General features: G+C 44.4%; 1 protein-coding gene across 3 annotated transcripts in view; it reads left to right on the forward strand.

The window, feature by feature from the left end:
- The window catches only part of Kif3b (kinesin family member 3B), a 41,705-nt gene extending 27,636 nt beyond the window's left edge, over positions 1-14,069 (forward strand). For all 3 annotated transcript variants that reach the window (XM_076930014.1, XM_076930015.1, XM_034494390.2), the window contains 7 exons: positions 463-564; positions 733-855; positions 942-1,060; positions 4,097-4,210; positions 4,836-4,941; positions 10,276-10,454; positions 10,750-14,069. In XM_076930014.1, coding sequence (XP_076786129.1) covers positions 463-564; positions 733-855; positions 942-1,060; positions 4,097-4,210; positions 4,836-4,941; positions 10,276-10,454; positions 10,750-10,846 — 840 coding nt within the window. In that variant the 3' untranslated portion in view covers positions 10,847-14,069. The remainder of the gene's footprint in view (positions 1-462; positions 565-732; positions 856-941; positions 1,061-4,096; positions 4,211-4,835; positions 4,942-10,275; positions 10,455-10,749) is intronic.
- The last annotated feature ends 5,345 nt before the right edge of the window (positions 14,070-19,414 follow it).

The following is a 19,414-nucleotide window of genomic DNA, read 5'->3' on the forward strand; positions in this document are numbered from 1 at the left end:
ACAGCCAGGACTACACAGAGTAAACCCTGTCTCGAAAAACAAAAAAAAAAAAAAAAAAAAAAACAAAAAAAAAACAAAAAAAAAAAAGAAAAAGAAAAACCCCAAACCCTGAAAAGCACATATGTTTGAAGCAGCCAGACCTTTAGTGTCGTCAGGTGAGGTCCCATCCTGCTATGGGCAGGGCACATTTATTTTCCCCCAGACTGGTTTTTTACTTGTTTGTTTGGGGAGAGGTTTTTTTTGTTTTTGTTTTTGTTTTTTTTTTTTTTTGGACAGGGTCTCAATATGTACTCAGGGCTGGCCTGTAACTTACAATTCTCCAGCCTCAGTCTTATGACTGTTGGGACCACAGGCATGGACCATTGTGCTTAGCCAGTCATGAGCCTGTCCTCCAGGTCTTCCTGTGTGGGGTTATGTTCTGGGAGAGGCCACAGCATGGATTTTACTTTGTTCCTCACCCAGGCCATGGAGAGCAAGCTGCTTGTTGGAGGAAAAAATATAGTAGATCATACAAATGAGCAGCAGAAGATTCTGGAACAGAAACGCCAGGAGATTGCAGAGCAGGTAACCTTGCATTCTTGTATGGGGAGGAAGGTGTGCACTGATATCAGACCACAGAGCAGACACCTGTGGGACAGGAGCTATCAGCCAGAGACCAACTGGGAGCATCCAGCCCGTACTGTGTAGACATGGTCACTAGGGCAAGCTGATAAATTTTGTGGTATCGCTCAGAAACGTCGAGAAAGAGAAATCCAACAGCAAATGGAAAGTCGAGATGAAGAGACCTTGGAACTGAAAGAGACGTACACCTCATTGCAGCAAGAGGTAGACATCAAGACCAAAAAGCTCAAAAAGGTAGGCGACAGGGTGCTGGGAGCCCTGGGGGAGGGTTGCGCCTTCTTTGGACATGCTTTCCTCATCTGTGTCTCCCTTGGCCCTAGCTCTTTTCCAAGCTTCAGGCTGTGAAGGCTGAGATCCACGACCTCCAAGAAGAACACATCAAAGAGCGCCAGGAGCTGGAGCAGACGCAGAATGAGCTCACCAGGGAGCTGAAGCTCAAGTGAGTGCCTGGCAGGTTTCTGCCATTGAGTAGGTCCAGGAATCCCTGTCCTGAGGACAACCCACCTGTTTGCCAGCTCACCCTCTGCCACCCTACTATCCCCTGCTTGGTCCTGACAAGGTCCCTTTTCATTTTAGCCCGTTTCTGTGAGGTCACCACACAATCTCCTCATTCCTTCTATCTTATCTTCTTGCCCCTTTATTGTAAACTTTTTTGTATTGATCTAATGGATACCTGAGTAGTCATCAACCAGAGTACTTTAAGACCATTCATTGTTATCATGAAATCTGGGCTTTCTAGACAGGGTTTCATGTAGTTCAGTCTGGTCTCAGATTTACTGTATAGCCAAGGCTGGCCTTGAACTCTGAATGCTATGTGCCATCACCCTAGTGCTGGAGATCAAGCCCGGGGCCCCATATAGGCACTCTTATTGAGCTGTGAGCCCAGGCCCCCAAGCAATATATTTTTAATTAATTATTTTAATTAATGTATTGCTCTGTAGCTGATAGAGTATCACAGTGTGTCTGTCATCTCTGTGCTTACAAGGTTGAGGCAGGAGGATCACAATTCCAACCCAGAGTATACAGTGAGATCTTGTCTTAAAAATACACAACAATGCTGGGCAGTGGTGGCGCACGCCTTTAGTCCCAGCACTTGGGAGGCAGAGGCGGGCGGATTTCTGAGTTTGAGGCCAGCCTGGTCTACAGAGTGAGTTCCAGGACAGCCAGGACTATACAGAGAAACCCTGTCTCGAACCCTCCCCCCCGCCCAAAAAAAAAAAAAAAAAGAAAGAAAGAAAGCCAGCTCTGTTGGTGATTTTAGTCAACAAGATGGATCATTGGATCTTTCTTTCTTTCTTTCTTTCTTTCTTTTTTTTTTCTGAGACAGTCTATGGTGTAGTCCTGGCTGATCTAGAACTTACTAGGTAGAGATCCTTCTGCCTCTGCCTTTGCCTCCCTCTTTGCTGGGATTAGATTCTTTTACTAATCAAGTTTTAAGTTTAGAAAGGAGCAATTAAGATTCAGTGTGTGTCAGGAGGTTGACGAGATGACACAGGAGCACTTGATACCCCTGCAGAAGTCCTAGGCTCCATTCCCAGCACCACCATCTGGAACTCCAGTTCCAGGAACTCTGACGCCCTCTTCTGGCTTCTGTGGGCACACAGTGTGTGGGGCTGTAGCGATAGCTCAGCAGGTAAAGGTGTTCAGTGTGCAGCCCTGGTGACTTGTGTTTGATCCTTAGAGTGCACATAAAGGTGGAAGGAGAGAATTTAATTCACAAAGTTGTTCTCTGACCTCCACACATGCATGTGCACGCATGTGTGCACGCACACACACACACACACACACGTACACACACAGGGACACACACACAGAGACACACGCAATAATAAATAATCTAAAATTTCACTCTCGCAGTCCTCTTTATAAACATATACTTCTAGAAAAAAGATCAGAATAAGAACTGTCAAAATACTAATAATAGTCATTACTGAATACTGGAATTATGAAAAATTATAATTTCTAATCTATAAATTTAACCTTTGTAATCAGAAAATATCACATTGTAAAAAATAACTTTTGAAACACTAAACGAAAGAGAAAATGTCACATCCTCAAACTGAGGAAGCCATTTTCTCTGTTGTATCTTTTCTGAACATCTTTTAAATAGTCTGTTTCTTAGCACCCTGAAGTTCTGAGGCATTTGTCCTGTGTCTGTCATGTAGTATTGCCCTTTGGCATTGTTTGTCCTGAGGTTTTGAAATAATGGAGGCAAATAAAGGCCAAACACAACCATAGAGATAATCTCGTGGGCTTCTATTTCCTGTTCAATATGTTTCTTTTTACTCTTCTTGCTCCGTAGCCTAGGTTGGCCTGTAATTCACCATGTAGCCCAGGGTGATCTTGAATTCATGATCCTGCTGCTTCAGCCAGCAAGTGTCTATCCCCTACCAACCTGTTTGATGCTCTTTCTGGCTATTGGTCAGGTAGAGGCTCTTCTCAGGAATCATCTCATTTTATTTTATTTTATTTTATTTTATTTTATTTTATTTTATTTTATTTGTTTTTCGAGACAGGGTTTCTCTGTATAGTCCTGGCTGTTCTGGAACCCACTCTGTAGACCAGGCTAGCCTCGAACTCAGAAATCCACCTGCCTCTGCCTCCCAAGTGCTGGGATTAAAGGCATGCGCCACCACTGCCTGGCTCATCTTTATTTTTTGTGTTCAATTCTTCTTACTAACTTGAATGATTAGAATGGACAGTGTTCCAGCTTGGACAGCAAGTCAGAGGGTAGGAGAGCTTTCATCCTAACCTGCATTCAGCATTGTGGAAGCCCATCTACTTTGGGTAGCAAATGTTTGTCCCAGGATGGCTTCTATATCACCCCCCCAAACACACACACACACACGCACACGCACACGCACACGCACACGCACACACACACACACTTTGTCCACTCACATCCTTACTCTGCTCATGCCTGGGTAGGAATGACCTTTCCATATTCTGGGGACAGAGCACTCTTAGCACTTGTCATTTCTGTACTGCTCTCTCTTTGTATCAGGTGAGGACCAGGTGTCTTTCATGTTTGTATTTCAGCTCTGTGTATGATATTGGTGTTTGCTGAGTGACTTGACTCTTTTTTTTTTTTTTTTTTTGTGGTTTTTCGAGACAGGGTTTCTCTGTATAGCCCTGGCTGTCCTGGAACCCACTCTGTAGACCAGGCTAGCCTCGAACTCAGAAATCCACCTGCCTCTGACTCCCAAGTGCTGGGATCAAAGGCATGTGCCACCACTGTCCAGCGAGTGACTTGACTCTTACCTCATTGCTTCATATATTCATGTTCACATATAGACAACACTTCATTTTGTTGTTGTTTTTGGAGAAAGAATTTCACCCTAGCCCAGGATGGCATAATAGAGTCAAGGGAACCTCCTACCTCAGCTTCCCAGGTAGCTGAGACAGTACAGGTGTGTACCGTTGCCTGGCTCTATGTGCGATCTTCAGCTGTATTCACCTATGTGTATTCTTACAGGCATCTTATTATAGAAAACTTTATTCCCTTGGAAGAGAAGAATAAAATTATGAATAGATCCTTTTTTGATGATGAAGAAGACCATTGGAAATTACATCCTATAACCAGACTGGAGTAAGTCACTGTTGACCTGAAGTAGACTTGCCTGTGGGAAAACAAAGAATGTTGCAAGGTGGACTGGGGCACTGGGATGTGGGGACAGTGCACCGAAACTTAGAGCTGGCCTGCTGATGTTGTGGCAGCCACTGGCCCAAGAGGAACAGGCTGGGTACTAATTATGACATTAGAAACTGGGAGGCTTCATCACCCATGATCTAGTTAGGTATAGTGTTTCCCACAATCTCAAATTTTCCTTTCCCCTGTCAAGCTAAATGTGCTAAGCCACAGGGCAGAGGGGTTATTTTGTATGTTAGTCTACACCTGGGCCATTCTGGGGCCCAGTTGTCCATCACAGATACAGGAGTTCTGGTAGCTATGCCCTTCCAGGTTGAAAGAAACGTGATGCCCACTGTGAATTAGATGGCACCTCAGTCAAAAAAGCTAAGCAGTTCTCATCCGGCTTCTGTCATGACTTGGTCTTAGGAGTTCCTGCTTTGAGTTCTTGCTCTGGCTTGGAGTACTTATCACAGTACTCTGAGTACTTATCACAGTACTCCGAGTACTTCTCCCATTGGTCTCATCTTGGGCTGTGGGGCGTATTCCAGCAGGCCCTTAACTTAATATTGTGATCTGTTTTTAGGAACCAGCAGATGATGAAGCGGCCAGTCTCTGCCGTGGGATACAAGAGACCACTGAGTCAGCACGCACGGATGTCCATGATGATTCGGCCAGAGCCCCGGTACAGGGTGAGAAGACTGTTCGTGGATTTTAAAAAGTTGTTAAAATTACATTCATTATTTTAATGTGTGCATGTCTGTTTGTGGTGGCAGGGTGGCATGCATGCACATGCCACAGCAAGTGTCAGAAGACAACTTGGATGTTGGTTTTCTTCTTTTTCCACCATGTGGGTCCCAAGGATCAAACTCAACTTGTCAGGCTTGGCAGCAAACATTTTAACCCGCTGAGCCATCTTAGCGGCCCCAGTGTTTGTATTTTTGTGTTTTTCTTCCAGAGGAATTTAAGTTTGAGAAGTCCTCAGATACCATCATGCCAAGTTTCAGGGTTTATATCTGACTTTCCCAGAGATTTGAGGACTTGTACAATAATGATAACAGTATATGACCTCACAAGTGGATGGTGAAAACTAAATGGAAAGGCAGGGGTTTGGAGTTTACTCCATAAAGTGCTTGTCTTTTGAGCAGGAGGACCTGGGCTCAAGACCCAGAAACCACATAAAAACACCAAGTGTGGTGACAGACACATTCTCACTACATTTTAGTGTGTGTATATATATGCACGTGCATGTGTATATGCACTAAACTTACATTGTCAGCCTTGGTAGCACACACCTTTCCTCACAAGCCATCTTGCCAGCTCTGGTGGTGTGTGTTTGTAACCACAATACTGGGGAAGTAGAGACAAGAGGATTCCTGGTTCTCACTGGCCAGCCAGTTTAGCCCAGTTGGTGAGCTCCATGTCCTAAAGGAGGTGGGCAGCTTTCCTGAGGATGATGCCCGAGGCTGTTCTCTGGCCTCCATAGGCATGTACCTGCATTTTCACACACAGTTAAAACAAGAAAGGGGAAGCAGAGTAAGATTTAGAACCTCAGGACAAAGGCAGAGTCGGGGACAGGTACCCTGTCCACAGAGGCCAGGTGATATGAGCAGAGAGGGATGTGCTGGCAGTTGTGTGAGACCTTAGAAAGATACACGTTTAGTGGTGGGACATGGGCCTTTGGGAACTGCTACTGTCATTTAATGTGTGTGTCACTTGCATGTCACTTAAAGTGACTTAATTGAGCATTGTTTAATAAAATAACATCAAAATATCTTGCAATAAAATGCTGCAGAGTTTTCTATTTGCAAATACTTTCTGTGTGCTGGGCTTATATATACCTGAGGTCTGATTGCCCTCTCTGAGCTCTGCCATGGTGTCTGTGTAGCCAGTCCTGTTGTTTAGAGGGTGGGTAGGTTAGGTAAGTGATGGACTGGGAGGCTATGTATGAGTAAGTTATAAAACAGGTTTTTTGTTTGTTTGTTTTTGTTTTTTTGGTTTTTTGAGACAGGGTTTCTCTGTGTAGCCCTGGCTGTCCTGGAACTCACTCTGTAGACCAGGCTGGCCTGGAACTCAGAAATCCACCTGCCTCTGCCTCCCAAGTGCTGGGATCAAAGGTGTAAGCCACCACTGCCAGGCTATAAAACAGTTTTACTCTTCATGATGACACACATCTGCAAACCAGCATGTAGGATGTACCTAAAGGCCAGCCTGGCCATTATAACATGATCCAGGCCATTCAAGGTTACACATAAAAACCTTATCTCAACAAGAGCAATAACAGAATCATTTAAAAAGTTTGTGCTAGAAGAGTACATATGAATGAAAACTCTGGCATGTGAAACACGTGAGCCTGTGAGCTCCTTCCTTCTGATCGCTGAAAGTCAAGTTTAAGTTCCTTCATTTTACTTCATTGTATTTTGCAACCTTTATTACTTTTGTAATGAATATTTTTACAGGATCATATGCTGTGGCTTAACCTGGCCTAGAACCTATCTGGAGCTCAAAATAGCTTCAAACTTAGGCAGTCCTCCTGCTTCAGCCTCCTGAGCACAGAGAATACAGGTGTGAGCCATCATAACTGACTTTACTTAAAAATTTAAAAAAAAAAAAAATCCTCTTCTTTCAAGCCAAAGCCAGATGAACTAGGTGCTGTTCCTCCTGGTGCTTAGTCATTTAAAATAGAGAAAGAAAAGCAAAAACTGCTTATTGTATGGGATTTTACAAGGAGGAAGAAGGGCAGGGTCAGGCAGAAGCCTCAGAAGCATGTTTTTAGTAGTTTCAGATGGTGCAAAATCTGCCAGGTTTTTTAAATTGAGTCAAGAAAATGTTTTTAAAGTGCACAAATAAAATGTGTGTCTTTCCAGGGGACAGGCATGACCAAAAGTGGGATGAAAGCAGTAACTCGATGTTTAGTAATCAGCCTGCTTTACTGGGGAAATCTGTGCACTGTCTGGAGCCCCCGGGCTAGACTTCCTGGAGGCAGGAGGCAGCAGCTGTGTAGTGGCCAAGGACACACTCTGTACATGAGTTGTCTTCCAAGTTAGGGCTCATTCACCAAGTGATGTTCTGTGATGGATGCACTTTACACACTGGTTATGAAGCAGGGCCCAAAATTAGTCCTTCAAGTAGAGCTCAAGCACATGCCACGCCCTGCACCCACTTCCAGGAACACAGATGCTGCTACCTACAAACAGCTGGAACATCTGTGTAAGCTATTAGTGATGGCTCTTTTCTTCTTTGTACATTTTCACATCTTGTATGAGACATGTTTATTGTAAAAAACAAAAGCAGAAAATGAGGGTAGAAAATTAAAATCACCCATCTTTTAAGTATGTTGAGTCACACCTGGAAGGATGAGGCAGGAGGACTGCCATGAGTTTCAGGCCACCTTGTATACATAGGATAAAAGGAGATCACGTACACACACACACACACACACACACACGGAGACAAAAAGACACCTAGAATAATCTATAAATAGCATAGAAATAAGGCAAAATTGCTATGTGATAAAGACGAACATTATATAATAGTTCCAAGAAGACACTAGCACGCACTTAAATCCACAAAGCCCAGAAACATGAAGCCAGACTGAATGAACTGAAGGGAGAAATGGATAGGTCAAGTATAATTGTTGGCGATTTCACTGCTACATTTTCAGTAATGGATAGAACAGCTCAACATGTAATTAACGAGGAAACAATAGATCTGATCAATATTAAAGACAAATTAAACCTAACAATCTGTAAAACACTTGTCTTCTTCACCCCCCCCCAAATAATTCAAAACATGCATTATCTTAAGTACACACCAGATGCTGTGTTCACACGAAAGAATTCAAAGTCTATGTTGTCCTGTTCTGCTTTAATCGTCAACCTGACACAGCCTAGAGCCATCGGAGAGGAGAGTTTAGATTGAAGAACGGTCTAGATCAGATTGGCCTGTGGGCATGTCTGTTGGGAGTTATCTTGATCATCAATTGTTACAGAGGGCCCAGCCCACTGTGGTTGCCATTATCCCTAGGCTATATAAGAAAACTAGCCAAGGTGGTGGTGGCGCACGCCTTTGATCCCAGCACTTGGGAGGCAGAGGCAGGCGGATTTCTGAGTTCCAGGCCAGCCTGGTCTACAGAGTGAGTTCCAGGACAGCCAGGGCTACACAGAGAAACCCTGTCTTGAAAAAACCAAAAAGAAAAAAAAAAAAAAGAAAACTAGCCAAGTATGAATCAGTGAATGAGCTAGTGGGTCAGCAACGTTTCCCTACAGTTCCCACTGTCCTCAAATGCTGTGGTTCCTGATCAGTTAATATTGCATGGAAGAGCAAGCAGGCCTGCCCTGCCTTCAGGTTCCTGCCTCAACTTTCTGCCTTGACTTCCTTCTATGATGGACTATGTATGATCTTTAAGTGTACTATGTCTCTCTCTCTCCTCTCTGTCCCTCTCTGTCTGTCTTTTTCTCTCTCTCTCTCTGCTTCTCTCTCTCTGCTTCTCTCTCTCTCTCTCTCTCTCTCTCTCTCTCTCTCTCTCTCTCTCTCTCTCTCTGTGTGCGTGTGTGAGATCTTCAGTCCTATGTATACAAGGTGGCCTGAAACTCATTATAATACTAAAGAATTTTACATATATCCTACCCTTCCCAGCCAGGTTATTGTTGGTCATGGCATTTTGCACAATAATAGAAAAGAAACTAGGACACATGTTCACACAAAAACTTGTAATGACGTATTGTCAGTGCAGTTTTTTTTTGTCCATTATTTAAAAGTCAGAACCAATCAAATGTCTGTCAACTGATGAATGTACATGAATTGGAATATTTGTGTGCTTTTATTGGCCATAACAAAGGGAATGAAGCATTGACCTGGATTTCAATACAGATGACTCATGAACATAAGTGAGAGCTCTGAGTTTGAGGCTAGCCTTGTCTACAGAGTGAGTTTCAGGGCAGCCAGGGCTACACAGAGAAACTATGAAACAAAACAAAAAAATACCCTGCTAAACACAAAACAAAAAATTCACTTTCAGTCCTGCCAGGAAAACTTTTATAAGACATATATTTTCTGGGGTTTCAAAGATGGTTCAGTTGGCAAAGTGCTATCTGTACAACCATGAGGACTTAAGTTCAAGGATTTACCCTTATGAGAAGCTGGGAGTTGTAGTATGCATCTGCAGTCCTGGGGCTAAGGTAGGCAGGAGAATCTTCAAGGCTTGCTGACCAGCTGGTCTAGCTAACTTGGTAACGTCAAGTTCACATAGATATCCTGTCTCAAAAAACTAAGGTGAAATTTAATGTGCTTGGTGCATTCCTTTATTCCCAGACTCTGGGATGCACAGGAAGTTGGAAGTGAGTTTGAGGTTAGCTTGGTCTACATAATGAGTTCTAGCACAGCCAAGGCTATACAGTGAGACCCTGTGTGAAAAATAGAAGATAAGGGTTGGAGAGATGTTCAGTGGTTTAGAGCACTGGCTGCTCTTCTAGAGGACCTGGGTTCAATTCCCAGAAACCTCAGGACAGTTCTACCTGCCTGTAAGTCCAGTTTTATGGGCTCTGACACCCTCACACAGACATTCATGCAGGCACGACACCAATGCACATTAATTAATTAATTGATTAGTTAATTAATTTTAGAAACCCCAAAAGCAAAAAAGTGAACATTAGAAGGCACCTGACTTTTGGCTTCTATACACATGTGTATAAACAAACACAAATGTATATACACATAGCTGTGTTACTCCAGGCAGGCTCTTTTGAACATTTTTTCCCATTACGTTTATTTGTGTGTGTTTGGGTGCATGTGTGTCGTGACACAGGTATGCAGATCAGAAAACAACTTGGAGTCAAATCCTCTTTCTACTCTTGTGGGCGCCAAGGACTGAACTCAGGCTGTCAGGCTTGGGAGTAGGCGCCTTTAATTGCTGAGCCATCTTGCCAGCCCTCCTGGGAGGCTCTTAGTGGCAAGTAGCTTGCAATTCTGTTCTCAGCTTATGTCTGGATGCTTTGAACTTGCTGATGACTTCTGTGCTTCCGCAGGCCGAGAACATCATGCTTTTGGAGTTAGATATGCCCAGCCGGACCACCAGAGACTATGAGGGCCCAGCCATTTCTCCCAAGGTTCAGGCTGCACTGGATGCAGCTCTGCAGGATGAAGATGAGATACAGGTGGATGCCTCATCCTTTGAAAGCACTGCAAACAGAAAACCCAAGGCCAGGTGAGTGGCTTCTAGTGACCTGTATTTGAAAGGCCATTGGAGGAGCTTAGTGTAATGGTGAATGCTTTAATCTCAGCACCCAGAAGGGTGTGGTCCTAGCCCCCGTCTACCTTGGCCTGCACTTGCTGAGCGCCCCATGTCCTTCCTTCTCCTGGAAGGTGGGTTGACCAGGCCCAGAGGACCATGTTAGTTTAGTGGTTTACAGTTCAAAGAATGGTTTTCAGGCCATTGAGGAATGGCCACCTTGGAATGTGCACGCCAGTTGGTAATGTCCACATGTGTTTGACTTTTGCAGGCCCAAGAGTGGCAGGAAATCAGGATCCTCCTCTTCCTCCTCAGGAAACCCTGCATCTCAGTTTTACCCACAGTCTCGGGGGCTGGTTCCCAAGTAACCCAGCACCCCCTCCCAGGGTGGGAACAGCATTATCTTCTGAGAGAAGACCGAGCACAATACTGCAGAGATGACTTGAGCCTAAGTGCAGAACCACTCCCCTGAGGAGGAGTGATGGCCTCTTTGCAGATTAGCCAACTCAGTCTGCCTGAACATGCTGGTCCTGATGTGGTACTCAGTTCCTCTGGGAAGTGTCCTTTAACTAGCATCTCAGAATGCATGGGTAAGGTAAACTGCAAAGTCCAAGTGGACAGCAAGAGAATGACCATGACCTTGCTTTCCTTCTTTCCCCCTTCCTCTCCTCTCCTCTAGCCTCTTCTTCACACCAGCCTCCCTTCTTGTTAAACAATATGAAGTCGAGGCCTCCTTAGGACTGTGTGTGGAGCCTTGGCCTAAAGTGACAGCAGGGCTGAGAAATGATAGCCCTAGAACTTGAATAGGTGCCTGCCTCTGTCAGGTGAAATGAGAGATCTCACTTGGAACCAAGCCCCAGGATGGCACGATGGGTGTGTGATCCAGCTTCCTGGCCCCTCAGTAGGAGTAGATCTGCCTGGAATCTGTTGAATGGGGCAGTGGCTTCCAGTTCCTGCTCCAGAAGGACTTGGTGTTGGAAGCAATAGAAAAGACATTCCCTTTGTCTCCTGGGAGAGTTTGGGGAAATAGCTTTTTTTTAAATCTCAAAACCATGACCATCCTGTTAAAGACCTAAGTCTATAAACCAGTGCCATGTCCATCTACTATGTCACCTTATTCTTCATTTGTCACCGTCTTTCCCCAAGTACACATGCTCTGGCTGAGTAGGCTGGTGTAGACCCACCTACAGAGCACGCCTATAGAGTGTGCCTCGAGGTGGGAGAAGGGAAGCTGGCTCTGCCTTCTCTGATGGGAGTAGAGTTGGGGGAAGGCATTAGCAAGGCTCACTTCTGAATTCCCCATTTGGGTCCATAACATCCTGGGAGCAGAAGAGTGAGTAGGCAGATGCAGACTAGAGGCAGGAGACTCAGAGCAGGAGGAAGGGAAGATAGAGATGGAAGAAAAAGAATCCTGTCTGCCTGGAGCAGAAACCACTGACTCCTACAAGTGTGGCTCCCCTGGGTGGAGAGGAGCCCTAGGTGCTGGCAAGAAGAGGCTCCAAGTGAGTAGGCTCAGAGGGGAGTCCACACTTCCTGTTTACATAGACTGGTTTGGTTTATAAGTTTTAGTTCTTCATGTTACTGCACCTCAAGCTTTGCTTTATGTTGGTCACTAGGTGACAGTTACTCATTTTCCCCAAGAGAAATGCATGAGAGTGTGGGGCTGTGTGTGCACAGTAGTGCCTGTGCTCTGGCTGTGTCTCTAAGAGCTTTAGAAATATTCCAACATGCAGTGTTTGCCTTTGTCTGCGTTAAAGGCCTACAGAATGGCTAGTCCAGACTAGAAGCACGCCCCATGAAGTGTCTGGAGTTCATGATCCAACCTTGAGGGGACAGTCTGAGTCCTCAAGTCTGCCACACTGGTGTACCTTGCTGGCATGGTGCCTCAGGAAGATGGCGACTCAGGTGGGCCTTGAGATGTGTTTTAACCCAGCTGCATGGTCTCCAGGTCCATTTCTGGACAGAGCCATGGGAAAGAGTAGAAAGTGCAATGTCTTGATATTCTGTATCATGGAGGTCCATGCATCTTCATGCTAGCTTCCTGTCTGAACCCAGAGCTCTATTCAGGAGTCCCTGGGATAAAACATCTTTCTTGGTCTCAAACCCTGCTCCTTCCTTATGTCCTAAGAGTTTGCTTGTTTGACAAGGAACCAAGTGAGGAGATGTGTGCTGTAAGATGGCTGTTTGCTGGTGATACTTGTCTCTCTTACATTTCCTCACAGGTAGTCTAAATTCTGTAGGCTGAAAACATTTGTGTACCAAAACAAAGGATTGCAAACTTGGGTACTATCATACCTTAATACTGGTGTCTTGCAGTGGTTAATGTGATAGTGGTGGGGGTTAAACTTTTCCAAGAAAAAAAAAGAAAAAAACATCTGGAAGACATGATTATTAAAGCAAGCTTGCCCTGTCCTCTGCTGGGTTCCTACAGTGGTCTGTGGACATCAAGTAGAAGGCCACCCATGTGGTGATGAAGCTGTCCCTTCCTGGGCGGTCTCTGGTGCTTCTCTTTTCTCAATATGGATCCGATACTGAAGAGAGCAGATGGTAAAAATGTCTTGTTTCCCCCAGAATGCTGCTGCTTTGAGTTCTGAGTTGAGCCAAGAGTATAGAGGATATATCAAGCTCACTGAGGACCAAAGCTTTATGCTGTTAGTTATCTATCTGGGATGCTGGAAGGCCTCCATGCCTGCAGTAGCTACTGTAGTCTAGAAGCAAGTCTTTAAAAGGATCTAAGAAGACCATCTGGGAGGAGTTTGAGGCTGCGCATACAATCCTATCGGGACTCTTTTCCTCTGTTCAGCAGAATGTATCTGAAATTGTATCAAATGACACAATTTGCAGATCCTTCCAGTCAGAATCAGAGTCCCCAAACCATAGGCATGAAGCACTTTCTGAGACTGACCTGCATTGACTTGCTCCCTGTCTGATGCCTGCATGCTGCTTGAATTGTTCCACCCACATTTCCATGACCCAGGGTGCCAGAGTGCAGTCCAGCTCAGGCACGGGCCACCTGTCTGCTCTTCCTGACTCTTGTTAAGTCCTCCTTCACTGAATGTAGACTCTGCCAAGTTTCTGAGAAGCGTCGATTCCCTGCTAACATAGGCTACAGTTCTGCCTCCCTTTTGCCTCTCGAGTTTGAGGGGTACTGTGAACATCTTGGACCATCCAGACACCATCCATGAATGAAATGGGGCCACTAATGTACTCCAAAAGCCATAATGAAAAATCTCAGAGGGAACTAGGTAAGAACAGCATGCCCCACAGTTACCATGCAAGTCTTTGTCTGGTACTTTCAGATTCTAGCACCTTTCTCTGCCCATCTCGTGAATGAAATAAATGCTTCTGAGGTTATTTATGAATGCAGTGATGTGGGCAGGCAGGAGGCGGGGCTTGATGGCTCTTTGGAGTTACTATTGATCTTGACCTTCTCTTTGGCTGTCTTTTAGATAAAGGATATGCCAGTACTTGGGACTCTTTAAGTTTTACAATTGATATTTATTTGTATTATCTCTTTGTCTAGCGATGTAAACGTGATTCTAAACTAAAATGTGTAATAAAAGTCAATCAGATTTATTGTATCTACAAAAAGGTGTCCTTGTAAATGATTAGTGCCTTTTAAAATGATTTGCCTGTAGCTAATACACTGTGATTTCTTTTCAGTATTTAAACTGTTCTGGTTACAGACTGGGAGGAGAAATCAGCACTGAAATGGAGGGTGGACATTTACAAATGCAGCTTGGAGAGAGACGCGAGGGCAGGGCCGAGGGTGGACATTTACAAATACAGCTTGGAGAGAGGCGAGGGCAGGGCCGAGGTGTGGCCCAGAGGTAGAGCTCCTCCTAATGTTCAAGAAAGACCTCACCAAAAGGAAGGAAGGACAGACAGAAACCGTGTGTCATGTTTTTGTAGTAGTTTCCGTCCTGAGTTACTTGGACCTGGGCAAGAGGCATGCAAATTTTCAACTTCATACTTTGCTTTTCAAAGTTCTTTTAAAGGTATTATACATTATACAATTGACTTTAAAATATACCCATATCCTTTTAAAAAACAAAATGTCTTTTGTTGTTTACCATCAGGAAATCAAAATATTGAAAGTGGGCCTCATGCCTTGTAAAGTCTTCTCTTCCAAAGCATGCTGACTGAACTCAGTGGCTCATCTCCTACTCCAGGGAAGCGGGACTGGCAGGAGGAACCATATATTACTTCTACTCTTCTGTTGCTGTGATAAAGTCTAGTGGCCAAACGCAATTCATACAAGAGTTTATTTTGGTACAGTTTCAGAGGTCGAGAGTCTCTCATGGAAGGGACACATGGCAGCAAGCAGCAGGAAGCTCTGAGATCACATCTCAACCACACAGGCAGCAGAAAGAATTGGAAATGGTCAAGGCTATAAACTCTTAAAGCCCACCCTCAGTGGCATACTTCTCTCAGCAAGCCTTCTCAAAGTTCCACAGCCTCCCTAAACAGCCACCAACTGGGGACTATTTTAAATTCCTGCACCTATAGGGAATGGCTCTCATTTAAACCACCAAAAACTTTGGACTCTGAGCTAGGTTTGAATTCTACCAATTGACTTTACTCTCTACTTCTTTGAATGTAAGGAGTTTAATTTACTTCTCTAGCTTTTGGAGCCCCTGTCTGTCAGTGGGGTGAGAATAGCCTTGTAGGGCTCTCCAGATGATTAGCAATATAATGAAAGCAACCTGCACAGCGTGTGCCCTAGAACAACAGTCAACAGTGGCTATTGCTAGTAACTGCTGCGTGTAGGTGTTGAGGAAGATGTGATGAACAGTCTGTATCACAGGAAACCAGTAGTCAGAGCTGAGCAATCCTGCTGTACATGTGATATTAGACAAAAGGCTCAGAAGCCATCATTAGCAGACTCTAAAGAAAAGCAGCTAACCATTTAACAATAAGTACCTGCTGTTTACCAAGCCATTCAGGTACTAGTGGAACCAGACTGAGATAGTTCCTGGAACAAGGAAAAGGGATGGTGCTTGCACTTGGAAGGGGAAGCATTAACCAAAAGCATAGAAATAAAGGCTTTAATCCCAGTACTCAAGAGGCAAAAGCAGGTGGATTTCTGTGAGTTCAAGGCCTGGCTGGTCTACATATCAAGTTCCAGGCCAGTGAAGGATACATTAGAGTGATCCTGTCTCAAAAATAATAAGATCCAAAGCATATAAAGACAGAGTTTTCCTAAATTCTGTGAAGTAGTGTGATAATATAAGAGGATCGTGGGTTAGTAAATAAAGGACTTCTGAAGAAATGGCACTGACTGTGACACCAAGAGGACAGATGTGAGCTGGACCAGGGAAGAAGGAAAGGCTTATGACAAGGTGGGGACAGCACTTATAAAGGTTTTGTGGGAGAGGGAAGTACTGAGGCTCGTGTGCACTCCTGCTGTCCCCAACCCTGCAATCCTTTCCTCACACTGCAGCGAAGCATGCAGAACTCCACAGAAGTGATCTAGCATAGCATACCAACAAGAAAGTCGCACATCAGCTGGAGACACGCTCAACAGTTGAGAACACTGTCTCTTTCAGAGGACCTGGGTTTGATTCCCACACTCAAATGGTGACTTAGTTCTGGGGGATCCGATGTCCTCTTCTGGCTTCCATGGGCACCAGGCACACAGACATACATGCAGGAGACATATCTATTTGCATAAGGTAAATAAAAAATTCACATAGCACTGAGACAGTGACTTATGTGACTAGGGCAGTTTGTTTTTCTTCATAAAATATTCTCAGATTATATGTAGTATGTTTTTACTTCCTATCTTGTTCCATAAAGGAAACACAAAGCCTTAATTGGCTTAATAAGTAATAGTCAGAATCCATTAACAAGAAATCAAGTAAAGGGTAATTTCAATCCTGTGTTATTAAAATATGTTAGAACTCTGGTTGACCAGAGACTATCAAAATGAAGATAGATCCAGGACAGGGTACCCAAGTGACTTGGATATTCCTACCGATTTAGTTGTCTTCCTCCTCTTCCTCCTCTTCCTCCTTTTTCATCTTCATCTCCCCCTCCTCTTACTCCTCTTCATTGTCTTCTTTTGTTTTGTTTTTTTTTTTTTTGAGACAGTTTTTCTGTGTAACAGCCTTGGCTATCCTGGAACTCTGTTGACCAGGTTGGCCTTGAATGCCAACACAAATCCACCTGTTTCTGCCTCCCATGTGCTGAGATTAAAAGGTATGCACTGCTACTGCCTGACTCAATTTAATTGTATTTTCATCTTTGGTATTGTTTTAAAAAATTGTTTGAGAAAATACTAAATCTTGGAGACTGCTTTGAACTTCACACTGATCATTTATTCTTGGGGCCTGTGATTCTGGCAGGCCCTTTTAGACTACAGTTACCATTTGATGGAAATTTACTCTGAGAACTTGGTATCTAAGAACCATGTGGTCACATCTGCCAGTGGAGTTGTTGGTGACATTTGTCAAGGATGTAACTGTAGCTCTTGCAGCTGCTGTCATTGCAGCTGTGGTTTTTAATCACTGGGTTTGTGGTTAACTGGTCCCCGGGTGCTTCAGTTAGGCAAGCAAACTGGGGACTTGCTGGAAGGGTGGCCATGTGCAGGGGCAGAGGTCTCTGACTGCAGCTCTAGGGACCATACCATCCATCTATACCTGGTATATACCTGTGTGCTAGTGGGTCCTGTTGCCCAGGACACAGGGAGAGGAAGTAAGATGTATTATGACTCTTCTGAGCAGTGTGTGTGTGTGTGTGTGTGTGTGTGTGTGTGTGTGTGTGTGTAAACTGCATGGCTTTGATTTTGCATGCTTGGAACCTTTGAGGTGTGCCCCTTGCTTCATACTGCCTTTCTAGGCCCTTGAGACTGGGTGGTACAGCCTCCATTTGACTCTTTCTGTTTGCAGTTTCATACATGTGCTTTCTGTCTAAAACATACTTTCTACTGTGTATGAATAACCCCTACTCATCTCTTAGGCTCCGAGGAGTGTTTTTTGGAGGGGAGGAGGTCTTTTACTTTTTTTTTTTTCTTAGTGTCCATATGTAGCCCAAGTTGACCATACCTCGAGATCCTCTTGCCTTAGCTTCTAAGTGCTGAGATTACATGTCTGTGCAACCTGCCTGGCTTTCAGGAACCATGTTTAAGTCACCTCCATAGTTGTCTTGGTTTTTCTCCATTTCTGCCTGGCTGGAGGGTCCCTAGAACCTTTCTCCCTTCTTAGCCCTCCCTTCTTAGGCCTTTTCCAGTTTTGCCTTTGTGCATTTCTTGGCCAAATTCCTTGAAGAGATGACTTGATGACCTTTTCTGGCCTTTAGATGGCTGGGATAGATAGGTCTGCTGTCAGAGGGAGAGTGATGCTCCCGGAGGAATGGAGGAAAGCTTTGTAGAGGAGGGGACAGGTGGGTTTTGCCCACTGGGCAAAGACAGAATAGCATGCCAGACAAAGGGACAGGAACAAGTGCCTGGAGCACTCCCAGTGACTAGGGAATCTGTAAGGCCTGGAGCAATGGAGGTGGAGAAGAGCTCTGGAGAATCTCAGCTGCACCACTTTCTGTAGCTACTGTGTCAGTGTATATACACCACATAAAGGAAGCACAGCTCTGTTTGTACCCCAGCATGCTCTACCAATGAGCCTTGAGAGTTATTATTTCCCTTTACGATGACAGAAAGCAATTTAATTAAATGCCTGCAGTAAGCCTGTCTGCCATCCACACGTGTTTGGTTGGCAAACTCTCTACCAGTTTTCTCTGGCTCAGTTCACTATGCAAGGCATTGTGAACTATCCAAAGACTGCTTCAGCTTGACACCATGGTTTTGGTCCTGTAGGAATAGGGCCAGGCTACTCAAAGAAGGGCCGGGAGACAACTTCCTTGCTGGGATTGAGAGCAGATCAGTTAAACTTCTGCCATTTGCTTTGAAATATACCTTGTCCAGGCAAAGAAGATTTCCAACAGCCATTCATAACTCTCATGGACAACAGCCATGGACCACACCCGTCCCAAAGATGGTAGGTGAGTAGTGTCACTGATCAGAGATTTTCATAAAGAGCCTCTCTTTTAGGTTTCCTGAGACAAGGTCTTGTTATGTAGTCCTGGATGGGCCAAAACTCACTGTGTGGACCAAGCTGGTCTTGAACTTAGTATGTGTCTCATGCCGGTTCTGAGAGGGGGCAGAGAGAGCAGGCAGAGATGCAGAGCCAGCTCTGTGAATTAAGAAGCCAGGCTAGTGTACACAATCATTTCCAGGTCAGCCAGGGCTGCATAATAAACATACACATACACACACAAACACAGACACACACACAGACATACATACACACACACACACACACACACAAATATTAACAAAACAACTCCTTATTGAGTTTTTTTTGTTAGGCTGGTGAGATTGCTCTGTAGGTAAAGTGCTTGCTGTTAAGTCCGATGACCTGATCTTGATATCCAGAACTTACATAGTGGAGGGGGTGGGGAACAAGTTGGCCTCTGATCTCCACACGTGTCATGGTGAGCATGCTCCTCCCACATACAAATATAGTAATGTTTTGATTTCCAAAAAAGGTTTTAAAAATTAAAAAGACCAAATAACTCAGCCCTGTATAGTCCAGGATGACTTCAAATTGTACCTTGAACAGATCCTCCTGCCTCCACTCCCCATGTGCTAGGAGTCCATATGTGACACTATGCCTGGCTATTAAGGATTTTATATTTCTTATATGGATGGCAGAGACTCTCTCACTTTATTGTCCTTGCCCTCATGTTGTTGCTGCATAGGAGTTAAACTGAGGCAGTCCAATCAACTGACTGACTAATAGACTTCTGAACTTTCATATTCAGAAAGATTCTAGCTCTAGGATAATAAAGATATTTTTCTTCTACTACTGTCATTATCATATGGAAATACAAACATAAAATGTATACTGGAATTTAGATTTAATAAGGGAGACAGGATCCCA

The sequence above is a fragment of the Arvicanthis niloticus genome, chromosome 2 (genome assembly GCF_011762505.2).
Source record: "Arvicanthis niloticus isolate mArvNil1 chromosome 2, mArvNil1.pat.X, whole genome shotgun sequence".
Classification (NCBI taxonomy): Eukaryota; Metazoa; Chordata; class Mammalia; order Rodentia; family Muridae; genus Arvicanthis; species Arvicanthis niloticus.